This window comes from Acomys russatus, chromosome 14 (genome assembly GCF_903995435.1).
Source record: "Acomys russatus chromosome 14, mAcoRus1.1, whole genome shotgun sequence".
Lineage (NCBI taxonomy): Eukaryota > Metazoa > Chordata > Mammalia > Rodentia > Muridae > Acomys > Acomys russatus.
In genome coordinates, this window is record NC_067150.1 from 13515963 (window position 1) to 13534796 (window position 18834).

The 18834-nt window shown below is 39.9% G+C and overlaps 1 protein-coding gene across 1 annotated transcript; it reads left to right on the forward strand.

Moving 5' to 3' along the window:
* The first annotated feature begins 4880 nt into the window (after positions 1-4880).
* LOC127198726 (methyl-CpG-binding domain protein 3-like 2B) lies at positions 4881-6295 on the forward strand. The gene is given in 3 exon segments (XM_051156775.1): positions 4881-4925; positions 5674-6110; positions 6112-6295. Coding segments are annotated over 3 exon segments (666 nt in total).
* Positions 6296-18834: the final 12539 nt, after the last annotated feature.

Genomic DNA, 18834 nt, shown 5'->3' on the forward strand with positions numbered 1-18834 from the left:
GGTTCCTAGTGTACACTCACAGGTAGTGCCTATGTCAGGATTGCAAGCTGAAACTCCAGATAGACCAAAACAGCATGAGCAAAATCATTGGCAGGCATACCCCAAAGCTACCACACAAGGAAGTAGAGTCAGTGTTTTCATTGGCCTGTGTGTTGCACACATGGCAAATCTAAGAATAATGTCTGATTTCTTTCAACTCAGCACCAATAGGTGAGCATGGGCATTCTTTGTGCCATTGTTAACATTGCTTTGAAGACTCTACTCATCCAGACTGGATATAGAAGTACTTGAGTTTTCTGTTTTGTTTTTGTTTTTGTTTGTTTGGGGCTTTTGTTTATTCATTTATTTCTGCATGCATATTTCCCCTAATGATTCCAGGAAAATTTCACATTAAGAAAACAGAAGTGGAACACAGCTAAGAATATACTTGTCTCTCTAGGTCCTAAAAATAGTACAGGCTGTGGGGTGTGTGTGTGTGTGTGTGTGTGTGTGTGTGTGTGTGTGTGTGTTTGTGTGTTGAGACTGGCTCTCTCTCAGCTCTGTTTTTCCTTGAACTCATGGTATGGATCAGGCAGGTCTCAAACTCACACAGATCTACTTACTACTGACTCCTGAGTGCATTCTCACAGGTTTTCACATTTTTTCCTCATCACCCTGAGCCACTGCCCTTGCGGAACTACACTACGTGGATGTGAATATGTTGATTACTCACAACCCCAAGTCTGCTACACTCAAAAAGTTCAGAGAGGACCTTTAAGTGTATTGCGTGACAGTGTTGGTTGCAGTGTGCAGAGTTACCTACTAAAGCTCCAGCTGGGGCAGAAGGAATCCATGAACTAGTGAGACTGGAGATGGAGTAAGGAACCTTGGTTAATGAATGGATGGCCGACTGGTCCTCTACAATCCACTTTTGAGTGCTGGGAATCAAACCTGGGGCTCACACTTGGTGGGAAATTGCTAGGAAATAGCATTGTTAAAGCCTCTGCTCCAGAGTGCTACAGTGAAGGACGGGGAAGGACTGATTGTACTTGATTTGACTGAATGTGGAATGAAATATGCTGTTCAGTCTGAAGACACAAAACATCAGAGATAAATAATTTTCAACAGCTGCTTTACTTGGCAAAGTGCTAATATGTGATGATGAGACTATGCTTCAGAAAACCAATGGATATTGCTGTGTTCAGTAGAAACAGAAAGAAAGGTTTACTACGTTAGGACACGTAGAGGGACCTCTCGCCTCCTGGGAAAAAGTAACCCTGTATTCTTACATGTTCCAGATTACTGCTGAATGTAGTATTCTTTGACCAATAAGGGTTGGGGATAAAAGAAAACGATAAATACCTAAAGAGCATGAAATAAATGGTAAAGAAAAGATGTGAGGTAGGCACCATGGCTCACCCCTGTATTCACAGTACTGCGGGGGGTCAGAGGCAGGGGGATCTCTGTGAGCTGGAGACAAGCCTGGTCTACAAAATGAGTCTAGGACAGCCAAGACTACATAGAAAAATCCTGTCTCAAAAGATCAGAAAAAGAAGAAGAAAACGAAAAAGAAGAAATAAGAAATAGAAGACGAAAGAATAGGAGGGGGAGGAGAGGGAGGAAAAGAAAAAGAAAAAGAAAAAGAAGATATCAACACTCCAAATCCTAAAACCATTTGTTGCTAGTATTTGAAACATGAAAAAAAAATACATTCTGGGCTCTAGCTCTAGCTCATGCTCAAGGGCTGAGCAATTTCCTACCAAATGTGAGGTCCCAAGTTGTATCCCCAGCACTGAAAAATAAAGTGTAGAATGAGTTTTTAGGTTAAATGAACATAATTTCTAGTAAAATTGATCTAGGTTATTTTCCTAACACATGACCCCAATGAAAAACATGAATATTCTCTAATTTTATCCTCTGCAGAGTATGGTACTGGGTGTGGTCATGCACACCTTTATCCAAGCACCAGGAATATAGAGACAGAAGGATCTCTGTCTCTTTTTTTTTTCCCAAGACAGGTTTTCTCTGTGTAGGCTTTACTGTCCTGGACTTGGTTTGTAGAACAGGTTGGCCTCAAATTCACAGTGATCCACCTGCTTCTGCCTCCCAAGTGCTGGGATTAAAGGCATGTGCCACCACTGTCGGGCTGGATCTTTGTCTCCTACAGGCATAATACAAGGAAATCACAATTTCAAGGCTTCCATGGGCTACAGTACAGAGTGAATTCAAGGCCAACTTGGGCAATTTAGTAAAGCCATCCCTTAACAGTTAATGTGAAAGGCCTGGGGTATAGCCCGATGACAGAGCACTTACCTAGCAATCCAAAGGCACAAGTGCAAACTAATAAAGAAAAACTTAACAATAACATCGAGAAAGGTATAAGTGAAACAGGGATCAATAGAGTAGACCTTTAACTCAGTAGGCACAGGCAGGAAGATTTAGGTTCCAGGTCAGCCAGAGTTACAGAGTGAGACACTGATAAAAGTGGGGGGGGGGGAGGAGTACTGAATGTCATTTTATGAAGCCATAGGAAAAGTGGTGGTTTGGAATTAAATTATATTAGAATTAGGATTCATAGCCAGTCACGGTAGCCCATGCCTTTAATCCCAGCACTTGGGAGGTAAAGGTAGACAGATCTCTGAGTTTGAGGCCAGCTAGGTATATAAAGTGATTCCAGGACAGGATACAGAGAAACCCTGTCTAAAAACAACAAAACCAAACCAAAACCAAAAACAATAAGTAAATGAAGGGTTATTTTTTCCTAATGTATAGCATGTTTTTATTAGGGTATATTAAGGATCAACAGCATAACTATTAGGGAATTTGGGACAAAACATAGATTTTTATTTAATTTTATAAGTTTATATAAAGGAAAATATGTAAAAAATATTTAACTCTCATTGTGTAGTGGTGGCACAAACCCTTAATCACAGCACTCTGGGGGCAGAGGCAGGCAGATTGATCTGCAAAGGTAGTCAAGACAGCCAAGGCTACACAGAGAAATCCTGTCTTGAAAAAAACCCAAACCAATAAATATATAAATAAATAAAATTATTTTTTCCTAAGGTATAGACCTTTGTATTAGGTGGTATAAAGGGTTAATGGCTTAATCATTAGGGTCAGAACGTAGATCTGTTTGTAATTGTAGCAAGTTTATATAGAGGAAAATAAAACAAAAATAATTTTAGCTGTGCAGTGGTGCCACACACCTTTATCCCAGCATTCAAGACGCAGAGACAGGCAGATGCCTGATTTGAGGACAGCCTGTTCTACAGAGTGAGTTGCAGGACAGCCAGGGCTATACAGAAAGTTTGTCTGGAAAAAACAAATATGTATATAATTCTAAAATGGATTAAAGGAAAATTATCAAAGACACTCATAAATGGACACACACACACACACACACACACGATTTACCAGGACTGACATAAAATTTCAAAACCCAAAAGAACAATTTCTGTTGTAATACCTACGTATCGTATTAACTAACATATCCATTTGTGTTATTTCTAAAATGAACGTTGTAAGTATTTTGGATATTTTATTGATAAGCATTTACTTTTCTTTAGTTCTGTTTGACTTTGAGAAAGTGTCTCACTATGTAGAGTGGCTGGTTTACTCAGAGATCTGCCTGTCTCTCTTTCGCCAGTGTTGAGATGAAAGGAGTGCACCACTGCACCCTACCCAGATGAACAGATAAACATCCTCCAATTTTATCCTATACAAAAACTTTTGGGTTTTGTGTGTCAGATACATCTTTATTTAATCCCAGAGTGAGGAAGGCAGAGGCAGGAGGATCTCTGTGAATTGCAGTTTAGCCTGATCTCCAAAGGAAGAATCTGTCTTAAAAAAAAGTATAAGAAAATTATCTGTATGGAAAATTTTTGCTATTACTTTTATAGAATTTATTTGGCGATGTTGAACTATTGTGGAAAATGGATGCACTGAACGTGCTGACATGAAAACGTTGGTGAGATAATGAGTATTGCTGATTAGATTAGCGGTGTCTTTTTACTGTCCACATAGATTAGAACATCCAGCTGTTCTTTATAAACAACTTTCTTGTTGTTGGTTTGTTTCTGATTTTGTTTTTAGAGACTGTGTTTCTCTGTTTAAAAGGTTGGGTTGTCTTAGAACTATCTCTGTAGATGAGGCTGGCCTGAAACTCACAGAGATCCAGCAGCCTCTGCCTCTCAACTGCTGGAATTAAAGGCATGTGCCACCAAGCCTGGTTTAAAAACAGTTTTTTAAATGTAATCTTTAAGAACATTAGTATAGTGAAATGACCATATTAACTTCAAAAAATATTTTTTGTCTATTTGTATAAAGATTTAAGTATCTTCAAATCCCAAGGATTGGAGACAGGATCTCTTATGAATTGTCCATCTACCATTTTATTTACAGTTTATAATCAAAATCAACCACCCATTCTATTCATGGGCTATATTAAGTAACAACTCATCAACTAGTTGATTCCTTGACAGTGTTTTTTTTGTTTTTTTTTTTTTTTTTTTTTTTTTTTTTTTTTTTTTTTTTTTTTTTTTTTTTTTTTTTTTTTTGTCTTTGTTTTTTTTTTTGGAAACAGGGTTTCTCTTGTAGTCAGGACTGTCCTGGACTTGCTTTGTAGACCAGGCTGGCCAGTAACTCAGAACCATCTGCCTCTTCCTCCCATTTGCTGGGATTAAAGGGGTGCTGAAATTAAAGGCTTGTCCAACCATGCCCAGCTTCCCTGCAGGCTAACACTCATTGTTTTATCTGTAAGGTAGACTATCTGATAACTAATTTATCTATCTCTTTTCCTATATAAAATAAGATTTAGAATGAAAAGACACTGCCATTTCCAGCAAGCCAAGCCATGTCCATATCTCTGTAATGGAGCCTTATGGACAAACTCTACAATCATGGAGGGGCCTTCAGGAGACTCAGTTCCAAGCCAGCCTTTGATCGTGAGTACATAATTCACAGTAATTGTGGAATGTTCATTCTTGTTTTTTCTCTTTACATTTAAATCTCCTTAATTTACTGCACAGTTGTACTTTAACATAACATGATGTCAAAAAAAAAGAAAAAAAGAAAAAAACCATAACTTAATGTCCTGCGAAAAGCTATTCACTACTTGCTAATACTTGTTGGAAGAAATGTAGGCTGCAATTCATCAGGCCATAATGCCAACTTTGATCTAGGAAATGTAGAGTTGGATGATTTCTGTCCTTGAATGGACAGTTAGTATTCCTTACCCACTTAAATGGAGGGTTTCTACACTAGTGATGCCTGTGTGCCACTGAGGGTAGGTTTGTATCATCAGTGACCATGAGGAGGAAAAGCTAAGAGTAGCACTCTGAAAGGAAGATGGAGGGAATATGTTAGCAACTGGCTTTGTAGAGACACCCTCAGCTTTTTGTCCTTGCTAGTCACATGACCTAGATGTCTTAGAAGCCTGGTAACTAGAACCTTTATTATAGCAGCCTTGGGGACCTTGGAAAGAACCAAAATCTGGGACCTCACCCTACATACTTTTGGGTTCTAAATACTTGAGTTGTAGAAACTTTTACAGATGACTTTAGTCTATACTGTGGTCTGATACCAGTTTCTTCAGAGAAAGGGAGGGGTAGAAGAGACATGAACAGAGAAAATTCTCTATAAATAGTAGTATATGTGATCCTGTGCTGTTTACATTTCTCTTTGTTTTCAAAGGGAACACTCAGAAGAAGTATGATACCCCAGAAACTACAAAAGAAGAGAGAGGTCTTGGAAGGCAAGAGAAAATTCAAGGCCAAACCCAAAAACCAACTTGGTGAAACTACCAGAAGTCCTATGAGGTTGACCAGTTGCATCTTCCAAAGGCCTGTGTCTAGAATAACTTCTTATCCTGGGAATATCAGCAAGAGAAGGAAAGACCAACAGAACCTAGAGAAACCTCAGCAGCTATGTGCTTTGAAGAGGTTGCAGGACCATCAGGGTGGAGGCAGGAAAGGGGACTTTTTATGTCCATTGGATTCTACAAACTCTGTAAACCGAAGTGCACTGGGAATGCAGGATGGTGGCAATATCCAAAGTGGTCTTAAGGATCTGCACACTTCCTCAGAGTTCATCTCTGTCCACCATCCATGGCTGGAAAAGGAACAAGGGGCTCCTCAGCAGTCCAGGGGTAACAATTCGAGCATCTCTTCAGCTATCACCATCTTATTACAGAGGAGGGGTGACTACTGCAGATATCTACAGAAAGGCCAAGAAGGTGAAGAGAGCCCAGAAGAGACTGGCTGATACCTTAGAGGAAGACAGGCTTGCCAGACAGGCAGAGAACATGAGGGATTGAACAGAGATGGGTATTAAGAAAACTAAATAAATAAATAAATAGGAAAGCATATACTGTGGCCTCTGTAAGTTCTTCTTGAAGGAACTTTATTTTACTTCTATGTATTTTTTATTTTAATTTATTCAAAAAATATTTGCTGTAAATTCCAATCACATCTCCTTCCCTCATTTCCTATTGGTCCCTCCCTCCCTTCCTTCTCTCCGCTATTTTCTTTTCCTAGTCCTCAGAGAGGGAACCCCTCTCCTCTATCAACTGGCCCCAGCCTGAGGGAAACCCCTCTCTTCTATCAACTGGCCCCAGCCTATCAAGTCTCATCAGGACTGCCTGTATCCTCTTTCTCTGTGGCCTGGTAAGGTATCCTGCCAGTGGGAGGTGATCAGAGTGCAGGCAACTGAGTCCATGGCAGGGAGTGTCCCTGCTCCCCTTAATAGGGGACCCATATGCAGACTAAGCAGCCTATTGAACACATCTGAGGAGGGCTTCTAGGTCCTCTCCATGCATGGATGTTTGTTTGTGCATCAGTCTTTGGAGGCTCCACTTGGCACATATTTTTTGGCTCTGTTGATCAGCCTGTGGAGATCCTTGCATTCATCTGGTCTTTCTATTCTCCATAGGACTTTTATTCTCCATAGTATTCATCCATAGGACTTCCTGGATCTGCCCTAATTTGGCAGTGTGACCAACATTCTGCTTTGATTCCCTTCTGGGTGGAGTATTTCAGAGGACAACTATGGAAGGCTCCTGTCCTGTACCCTCTATATTCTACTGCATTCAGTGTCTATTCTACTTTTCCTTCTGAATGACAATTATCTTCCCAAGGTTCCTCCTTGTTGCTTAGCTTCTTTAGGTCTGTGTATAGTAATAGGGCAATCCTTCTCTGTATGGCTAATATTCGCCTATAAGTGAGTACATACGATGCTTGTCCTTCTGGATCTGGTTCACTTCACTCAGCATCTTTTCCAGCCCCATCCATTTGTCTACGGATTTCATGATGTCCTTGTTTTTTGTTGCTGAGTGGTAGGTCTTTGTGTAGATGTGCCACAGTTTGTCTATCCATTATTCAGTTGAGGGACATATAGATTCTTCCCAGTTTCTGGCTATGGCCAATAACTCAGCTATGAACATAGTTTGCCCTTATTGTTGTATGGTGGAGCATCTAGTGGGTAAATGCCCAGGAGAGGCACAGATGGATCTTGTGGTAGAGCTATTCCCAATTTTCTGAGAAACTCCAGATTGATTTCCAAAGTGGTTTTATCAGATTGCACCACCACCGACAATGGAGGAATGTTCCCCTTGGGCCACATCCTTGCCATAATGAGCTGTCACTTGATGTTTTTATTTTAGTAATTCTGACAGGTGTAATTTGGAATCTCACAGTTGTTTTGATTTCCATTCCCCTGATGGTTACGAATGTCAAGCATTTAAGGGATTCTTGGTCATTAGATATTCTTCTGTTGAGAAGTCTCTGTTATGAACTGTACCATATTTTAATTGGATTATTTGGTGAGTTGGTGTTTAATTTTTAAAGTTGTTCTTATATATTATGGATACTAGCTCTCTGTTGGATGTATTGTTGATGAAGATCTTTTCCCACTCCTCAGGTTGTTGCTTTGTTTTATTCACAGTGTCCTTCGCTTTATAGAATTTTTACATTTCATGAGGTCCCACTTATGAATTTTTGATCTTAGAGCCTGAGCTGTGGGTTTTCTGTTCAAGAAGTTGTCTCCTCTTCCAATAAGTTCAAGGCTCTTCCCCAATATCTCTCCTACTAGATTTAGTGTTTCTGGTTTTATGTTAAGGTCCTTGATCCACTTGAACTTGAGTATTATGCAGGGTGATCAATATGGATCTATTTGCATTTTTCTACAAGTAGACATCCAGTTAGACCAGCACCATTGTTGAAGATGCTATATTGTTTTTCATTGTATGACTTTATTTTGTTTGTCAAAAGTCAAGTGTCCACAGGTGTGTCACTTTTTTTAGGTCTTTGGTTTGATTCTATTGATCCACCAGTCTGTTTCAATGCCAGTACCATGCACTTTTCTTTACTGTTGCTCTATAGTACGTCTCCAGATCAGGGTACAGATACCGTCAAAAGATCTTTTATTGTCTCCCATTGCCTTATCTATTCTAAGATTTTTTTTCCATGTGAAGTTGAGAATGGTTCTGTCAAGGTCTGTAAAGAATTGTGTTGCTATTTAGATGGGAACTGCATTGAAACTGTAGCTTGTTTTTGGAAAAATGGCCTTTTTTACTACATTAATCCTACTAATCCCTGAGCATGGAGGATCTTCTTATGTACTGAGTTCTTCAGTTTCTTTCTTCAGAGAGTTGAAGTCTTTCAATTGCTTGGTTAGAGTTAAACCAAGATACTTTTTTGTGTGTGTGCCTATTGTAAAGGGTGTTATTTCCTTAATTTCTTCCTCAGCCCATTTGTCTTTTATATATATGAGAGTTACTGATTTTTTTAAGTTAATTTTTTATCCGGCCACTTTGCTGAAGGTGTTTTTCATAAAGATATTATTATAAATTCTGTTGTATCTATCATGTCTCTACCTATCTGTATTAGCTTTGCACTGAGGAGGAAGAGGCAGGCAGATCTCTAAGTTGAGACAAGCCTGGTCTACAGAGTGAGTTCATTACAGCCAGCACTGTACAGAAACTTTGTCTTCAAAAACCAAATATGGATATAATTCCAAGTTTGATTAAAGGAAAATTAGCCACAAGGCTCATAAATGATTATTATATGAGCACATTTAACAGGACAGATATGAGATTTCAATATACAAAATTACAAATTTTTTAATACCTAGATGTTATATTAACTAATACATCCATTTGTGTTATTTCTAGGAAGCACATATTAAGTACTTAGATATTTTATTGATAAACATTTACTTTTCTTCAGTTTTTGTTTTTTGAGAAAGGGTCTCACTGTGCACCTCTGGCTGGTCAACTCAGAGAGATCTGTTTGTCTCTCTCTCCACAGTGCTAAGATTAAATAAGTGCACCAACACACGCAGCCCTAATGAACAGATAAATATTCTCCAATTGTATCCTCTATAAAAATTGTTGGATTTTGTGTGGTCTTGCAGTCTCTGTGAGTTCTAATCCAACCTGAGCTCCATAGCAGGAACCTGTCTTAAAATGTATAAAATAAAAATCTATGTAGAAACATTGTTTTCTACTCTTACAGAATGTATTTGGAGATCTTGAACTATTTATAAAATTGGATGCAGTTAAGATGCTGACATAGAAAATTTGAGAACTCCTACAGCTGATAAACACCTTCAGCAAATTGGCAGGATACAAAATAAACTCAAAAAAGTCAGTAGCTTTCCTATATACAAATGACAAACAGGCAGAGGAAGAAATTAAAAAAATTACTCTCTTCACGTTAGACACAAGCAATATAAATTATCTAGGAATAATCCTTACCAAGCAAATGAAGGACCTATTTGAAAAAAACTTTAAATCTCCGAAGAAAGAGATTGAAAATGACATCAGAAGATGGTGGGATCTACCTTGTTCATGGATCGGGAGAATTAACATAGTAAAAATGGCCATCTTACCAAAAGCAATCTACAGATTCAATGCAATCCCTACAAAATATTTTGAAGATATTGAAAGAACAATTCTCAACTTCATATGGAGAAACAAAAAGCCCAGAATAGCAAAAACAATCCTATACAATAAAAGATCCTTGGGAGGAATCTCCATACCTGATCTCAAGCTGTACTATAGAGCAACAGTAATTAAAACAGCATGGTACTGGCACAGCAATAGGCTAGTGGATCAATGGAATCGAACTGAGGACCCAGAGATGAATCCACACACATTTGGTCACTTGATTTTTGACAAAGAAGCCAAATCCATTCAATGGAAAAACAACAGCATCTTCAAAAAATGGTGCTGGTCTAACTGGATGTCTACACGTAGAAAAATGCAATTAGACCCCTATTTGTCACTATGCACAAAACTCAAATCCAAGTGGATTAAAGACCTCAACCTAAAACCAGAGACATTAATCCAGTTAGAGGAAAAAGTGGGGAAGAGTCTGGAACACATAGGCACAGGAGACAACTTCCTAAACAGAACACCAACAGCCCAGACCTTAAGATCAACAATTAATAAATGGGACCTCATAAGGCTCAGAAGCTTCTGTAAGGCAGGTGACACTGTCAAGAGAACAAAGCGACAGCCTACAGACTGGGAAAAGATCTTCACCAACCCTACATCTGACAAAGATCTAATATCCAAAATATATAAAGAACTCAAGAAATTAAACACCACCAAACCAAATAACCCAATAGAGAAATGGGGCTCAGAACTAAACAGAGAATTCTCAACAGAGGAATATCAAATGGCTGAGAAACACTTGAAGAAACGCTCAACCTCATTAGTCATAAGAGAAATGCAAATCAAAAGAACTTTGGGATTCCATCTTACACCCATCAGAATGGCTAAGATCAACAACTCAACTGATACCACATGCTGGTGAGGATGTGGACAGAGAGGAACACTCTTTCATTGCTGGTGGGAATGCAAACTAGTACAACCACTTTGGAAATCTATCTGGTGCTTTCTCAGAAAAATGGGAATAGGGCTTCCTCAAGACCCAGCTATTCCACTCCTTGGAACATACCCAGAAGATGCACTACTACACAACAGGGACATATGATCAACCATGTTCATAGCAGCCTTATTCATAATAGCCAGAACATAGAAACAGCCTACGTGTCCCTCAGTAGAAGGGATAAAGAAACTGTGGTACATTTACACTATGGAATACTACTCAGCTATTAAAAACAAGGAATTTTCGAAATTTATGGACAAATGGATTAAACTAGAAATGATCACAATGAGTGAGTTTACCCAGAAGCAAAAAGAGTTAAATGGTATATACTCACTTATATCGAGACACTAGTCCAAGGGGTACGTCCCCATGAAAAACTTTACCTACCAAGAAAGTGGGTCAGAGGGGAGGACATCCTATTGAGACTTTAGGTGTGAGAAGCCTAGGAGAATGAGGAAATAGAAGGATCCAGAGGATCCTGGAAAACTACAGGCAGGTCTGGGCCCTGGGATCCTCCTCAAACCATGGCACCAGTCAAGGAAAATATAGGCAGTAAACTTCGAACCCCTACCCAGACCAGCCGATGGACAGGACATTCTTTACCGTTAAGTGGAGAAGGAGATCTGACTTTCACACAAACTCTGGTGCCCCATATTTGACCATGTCCCTTGGATGGGGATGCCTGGTGGCACTCAGAGGAAGGGATAATAGGTCATCAAGAAGAGACTTGATACCCTATGAGCATATACAGGGGAGGAGGTCCCCCTCAGTCACAGACATAGGGGAGGGGAATAGGGGCAGAAGAGGGAGGGAGGGAGGAATGGGAGGATACAAGGGCTGGGCTAACAACTGAGATGTAATTTGAATAAATTAATAATAATAAAAAGAAAAAAAGAATCAAAACTAGGAAAAAAAAAAGAAAATTCGATGCGATAATGACTATGCTGACTAAAGTATTGGTGTCTTTATATTCTATATGTAGATCAGAACATTCAATTGTTCTTTATAAACAATTTTATTTTTATTGTTTTGTTTCTGTAGACAGAGTTTCTTTGTGTAATATATTTGGCTATCCTAGAACTAGCCCTGTAGACCAGACAGTCCTCAATTCAAAGAGATCCACTGGCTTTTGCCCTCCAAGTACTGGGGTTAATCGGGTGTAGCACCACATCTGGAATATAAACAGTTTTTAAATGTAATCTTTAAGAGTTTTTATATATATATATATATATAAGGAAATGCTGACACTCACTTTAAACAGTGTTGTTTAAAACAATTTCAAGGGATCTTCTGAGAAAAGGCAAAATCTAAAGAATATTGACACACTCCTTCAATCCTTTCACTCAAGAGGCAGAGGCAGACAGAGCTCTGTGAGTTCAATGTCAGCCTGGACTTATTTAAGTGATTTCCAGCACAGATATAGCTACAAGAGAAACCTAATCTTAAAACAAAATATACACACACACACACATTTATTTATTTATTTATTTATTTATTTACTTACTTACTTACTTATTTATTTATCCTGAACTCAAAATATATAATTGACCCTCAAAAGAAATTAAATACATAGTTGTTTTTAAATTAGTACTTGTTAATTCTGGAAGAGTGGGGTTCATTGTGACATTTGGAATCTTAAATTAGTCATGGTCTCCAAAGGGAAAAACTCAATAAAATGTCTGTAAAACAAACAGGGAACTTAATTGATTGAATTACAGGAAGTGGTCTGAGTGGCCCAGCAATGGCTGTCTCACAACCAGAAGGCCAAGAATCTAGTTCAGCCCACGATGGTGGATGATGGTACAGTACAAATATGGCTCTGGAGTCCTGGAGGATTTATGGGTAGCTAATTGTTTCCAGTCTACGTGAGAATTCTATAAATTGATCATCACAATAAAATAAAAAAAATAGTGGCCATGCGTGAGGTCAAGGATGCAAAAAGCAAAACCTTGTTCCATTTTACTTGAACAGCCACCAAAAAAGTGGCCCAGATTGACAGTGACTCATCCTGCTTCAAATTACCCGATTAAGGAAATTTCTTTTCCATCCATGTGTGGGGTGGTACACGCCTTATATCTCAGCAGATAGGAAGCAGAGGCAGATCTCTGTGAATTGGAGGCTAGTTCGGACTATATAGTAAATTTTAGGACAGTTAGAGATATATTATAGAAACAATGTCAATAGAGAGTTACTGACAGATGAGAGAGGAGGGGGGGAGGAGACTCCTTACTTGGGTGTCCAGAAGCTTAGATTTTTAAAAAAATTTAACCAAGACTCGCTATCACTAAGTTTCTTCTAATTTATTACCACCTCATCAATGGAAGGGTCTGTGTTAAGACTTGCCTCATCTATCTCACAACAGCCAAATAGATAAAGTCTAAAGCAACACTCAGGGTGTGTCCAGTGCTAAAGAAGGAGATTATACAAATTAATTTAATTTTGCTAATACCTAAACACTCCACCTTAGAGTGGGGCCTTCAGATCTCTATATAAAAGCTTGTGAGCTCCAAAATTTGCTCAGTTCTGAGGTCCTTGGTGGTGGTTACACTGGGGAAACCCTCTCCAAGTCACAGCTGTTGTCCAGAGAGTTCACAAGAGACAGCATCCCTGAAGCAAAGTGCAGACTTTCCTGCAAGCTGTGATAAGACCAGAGATCTGGAGGGGTGAGTGGAAATCCTCAGTCCATGGATTTATACTTTCACTGACAATACTGACCTCAAACACAGACACATGGTAGCTGGTTCCTAGTGCGCACTCACAGATAGTGCCTACGTCAGGATTGCAGGCTGCAATTCCAAATAGACCAATACAGCATGAACAATATCATTGGCAGGCATATCCTAAAGCTACAACACAAGGAAGTGCAGTCAGAATTTTCATTGGCCTGTGTGTTGCACACTTGGCAATTATAAGACTAATGGCAGATAGCATCAATTTAGCACTGACTGGTGAGCCTGGGTGTTTGTTCTTTGTGCCATTGTGGATAGTGTTTGAAGACTCTAGTCACCCAGACTGGCTGCAGAAGTAAGAGAATTATCTGGTTTTGCTTTGTTTTTGTTTTCCATTGCAGACATATGTCTTTTAATGATTCCAGGATAATTACACATTCAGAAAACAAAAATAGAAAGCAGCTAAGATTTATATCTTGTCTATTTAGGATTTAAAAGTACTAATGGCTGTGGGATGTGTGTGTGTGTGTGTGTGTGTGTGTGTGTGTTGCAACAGCCTCTCTCAGCTCTCTTTTTCTTGGAACTCACTATATAGATCAGGGAGGTCTCAGTCTCACAGAGATCTACCTGCCACAGGCTCCTGAGTGCTGGGATTACAGGCCTGTGCCACCAAGCCTGGCTCTGCATAGAGAAGCAGAACAGAGAGAAACACTGAATGGCTGGGCATGGTGGTGCACAGGCGTGTAGATCTGTGTTCCACGTCAGAGATAAAGAGTGAGACCCTTTCTCAAAACATAAGAAAGAAAAAATGAAAAAAAAAGTTGAAGTTAATGTTATTTGATGAAGTCATTGAAAAAGTTATTTAAATTAAATTATATTAGCATTAAGGTACCTCACATTTGACCATGTCCCCTGGATGGGGAGACCCGGTGGCACTCAGAGAAAGAACAGCAGGCTACCAAGAAGAGACTTGATACCCTATGAGCATATACAGGGGGAGGTAATCCCCCTCAGGAACAGTCATAGGGGAGGGGAAATAAGGGGAAAATGGGAGGGAGGGAAGAATGGAGGATACAAGGGATGGGAATAAACATTGAGATTGTAACAGAATAAATTAATAAAATAATTTTTTCAAAAAAAAAAAAAGAATTAAGACTCATAGCCTGTCCTGGTAGCCCCCGTCTTTAATCTGAGCACCGGGGTGGGGGGGGGCAAAAGTAGGCTGATCTCTGGGTTCAAGGCCAGCCAGGATACCAAAGTGACTCCAGGACAACCAAGGCTCTACAGAGAACCCTGTCTAAGAAACTAAAGCCCAAAAAATAAATGAAGAGTATTCATTTTTTTCTTAAATGTAACATGTTTGTATTAGGGTTTGTAAATAATTAATTTCATATCTATATGGTAAGAGCTAGAATCTATATGTAATTTTTCTAGTTTATATATAGGAAAATAGAATAAACTATTTAACTGTATCTGTGCATGAGGAGGGAGAGAACAAGCATAGCCAGTGTTTCAGAGAAATTTGGTCTCCAAAACCAAATATGTATGTCAGTTTCATTTACTGAAAAATTTCCAGGAGGTTAATAAAAGGCTATTTTAAGGGCTTGATTTACCAGGACTGACTTGAGATTTCAATTTACTAATTAACAAAATCTGTTTCAATATCTAGGAATTGTATTAACTAATATGTCAAATTACATTATGTCTAGGAAGCACATAAGAAGGATTTAGATGTTTTATTAATAAACATACTTTTCTTTAGTTTTGTTTGTTTGTTTGTTTGAGCAAGGATCTCATTATGCAGATCTGACTGGTCAACTCAGAGATCTGTCTTTCTCTCTCAAGAGCTGAGATTAATGGAGTGCACGACCACACCCAGCCCTGTGAAACAGATAAACATTCTCCAATTTTCCCTGTACAGAAACTGTGGTCTTTGCTCTGGTCATGCAATCTCTGTGAGTTCTAATCCAGCCTGAGCTCCATAGCAAGAAGCTGTCTTAGAATGTATAAAAAAATAAATCAATGTAGGAACATTTTTCCTCCATTTATAGAATGTTTCTGGAGATGATGACGTACCGAGACCTATGGATGCACTTAAGATGCTGACATAAAAACCGTTGGAGAGATAATGGCTGAGAAGATGAGTCCTGTCTTCCTACTAGATACATAGATCACAACTTCCAATTGGTCTTCATAAACAATTTTTTTGCTGTCATTTTCTTTCTGTTTTTTTTTTTTTTTTTTTTTTTTTGGAGACAGAGTTTCGTTGTGGATTGGTTTTGGTCATTCTAAAATAAGCCCTGTAGACCAGGCCAGCCTCAATTCAAAGAGATCCAGCAGTGTCGCGCCTCACCCGACCAGCAGGAAAGACACGACCACCAGTTCTTCTCCAAGCAGTTTATTCAAGCTCTTCATGCAAGCAACTCCCCTGAACCACACCCATCACACACTAATAAAGCATTCTATCATCCAATCAATTTACACCACGTCTCACATCCTGATAGGTCCACGAAGGCGGAACTATCGCAGGCAGTGGGCTATACCCAAATAAGAACCTGTTTGTCCTCTACTGAGGCCGCTCTAGCGATGTGCCAGGCGCCATCTTAGGGTGTGGTCCTTTGGGGTTCTCCACAGTTCCCTCTTTTTTGTTTTATAAATGACACATCAGGACTTCAACACAACAGGTGAGAGTAGAGGTCTGATCTCTGGTATGTATGGGCATTTGTTCACACTGCCCTCAAGCAAGCCCTTCACTCGCCACGTGCCAGACCTAGCTCCATACATTTCCATGGACACTTGTTCACACTGCCCTCAAGCAAACCCTTCGCTTGCTGAGTGCCAGACCTGGCCTGGCACCTTTTTCCCGGAGGTGGGGTCTGGGATACCAACCCACATGCAATCAAATTTGCTCCCCAGAAGGCTATTAACTGCATACAATGTACCTCCTGTGCAGTGCTCTGCCTCACACCCTGAGCGTGATGAGAAACATTGTGTCAATTCTTCAGGACAGACAGCCAGATCTGAGGCGACTGTCCTGCCTCAACTGCTGCAAACCCTTGAGCCATCAGGACCTGAGTGCTATGTTGAGATGTTCTTAACCGACAAATACACCACAGGCATACACCACTCACACCCAGGAATATAATGCTTAGAGTCCCGATGCCCACCCATTCCTTCAGGTGATTAACAGCGGTCCCCAGCCAAGTGGAGAGTCCATCTGCAAAATTCAGGTCAACACGGGTGGAGTTGATTGTAGTAATCAACAGTCGAAGTTCCCTCATCAGGCCATTGAAGTCGGCTGACGAGTTACCTAGAAGATGGCTATCTTATCCCAGCTCGAGAGGGAAAGATGGCCAGACATCGCGAACCATGGGGCCACTGTATCACATTCAGTCAGGAAGGTTTCTAAGGTTTTACTTTTAATCTTAAGTCCCTTTGATTTTAGTAGTTCTTGGAGGGCAGTGAAAACCGGGCGAGAAAGCGACGCACCCATACATTCACTTGTCCTTCTCTTGAGAAACCTTGTGTATTAGATCCATTCCGGAGACCTAAGGATTAGCTCCCTTCCGGAGACTTTAGGATTAGCTCCCTTCCGGAGACCTAAGGATTAGCTCCCTTCTGAAGACTTTAGGATTAGCTCCCTTCTGGAGACTTTAGGATTAGATCCCTTCTGGAGACTTTAGGATTAGCTCCCTTCCGGAGACTTTAGGATTAGATCCCTTCTGGAGACTTTAGGATTAGATCCCTTCTGGAGACTTTAGGATTAGATCCCTTCTGGAGACTTGAGGATTAGATCCCTTCTGGAGACATTAGGATTAGCTCCCTTCCAGAGACTTTAGGATTAGCTCCCTTCCAGAGACTTTCCCCTTTTTCCAGGGGTCGTAAACTCCACTTACCGGGATCCTTGACCACTTGGAGTTCTGAACTTAACGGTGGGGAAGTGGACAGTGAGGTTCCCCGTACGGGCCACCACTTGTCGAGCCGCGCCCGACCAGCAGTAAAGACGCGACCACCAGTTCTTCTCCAAGCAGTTCATTCAAGCTCTTGGTGCAAGCAACTCCCCTGAACCACACCCGTCACACACTAATAAAGCATTCTATCATCCAATCAATTCACACCACGTCTCGCATCCTCAGAGGTCCACGAAGGCGAAACTACCGCAGGCAGTGGGCTATGCCCAAATAAGGACCTGTTTGTCTTTTACTGAGGCCGCTCTGGCGATGTGCCAGGCGCCATCTTAGGGTGTGGTCCTTGGGGGCTCTCCACACAGCAGCCTTTGCCTTCCATGTGCTGGGATTGATGGGATGTGGCACCAACCCGGGAATAGAAGCAGTTTTCCAATGCAACCTTTAAGAGTTTTTATATAATGAGACCCTGATACTGATTTCAATCAATATTTTCAGCTCAGACATTGGCTGCTCTTCAAAGCATTCTCAAGGCATCTCTTGACAAAAGGCAGTATCTAAAGAATGTTGGCCCACTCCCTAAATCCCTGAACTCAGGAGGCAGAGGCAGACTGATCTCTGTGAGTTTGAGGCAAGCCTGGTCTTTTTTTTTTTTTTTAAAGCAGGCTTTGTTTTCACACATTTATTATTACTGTTATTTGTATGAAAACTGAATCTTTATCATATACCACTATGGGTTTTAAATTTCTCATCCATTTTTTTTTCAGTTTTATTTTATTTTTCAGCCTGATGTTATTTTTAGTGAGTTCTAGCACAGCTAGAGCTGTAAAAGAAAGTTTATCTGAAAAAAATATTTATCCTAAACTCAAAATATATAATTTCCCTTCAAAGAAATTAAATACATTATTAGTTTGAAATTGGTGCTTATAAATTGTAGAAGAGGGGGTTTCAATGTGACATTTGGAAGCACAAAGCAGTCAGAAATTCTAAAGGAAAAAAATCTGATAAGATACTGTAAAACAAACAGGCCACTTATTAGACTGGATTACAGGATATGTTCTGAGTAGCCCAGCAATGGCTGTCCCACAACCAGAGGAACAAAAATCATGTAACTGTTAAGCCCATAAGGTTGGAAGACTCTACAGTATAAATACAGACTTGGAGGATTTCTGGATAGCTAATTGTCTCCAGTCTCTGTTAGAGTCCTGGTGAGGTTGAATTTTGTATTGATCCCAGCAGTTACATACACAAAATGGAGGTCATTAGGGAAGGCAAGCAGGAAAAAGCAAAAACTTCTTCCATTTCATGTGGACTCTTAACAAAAGAGTGGCTCAGGTTGACAGTGAATCTTCCTGCTTCTAATTACTCCATAAAGGAAATGTCTTTTTC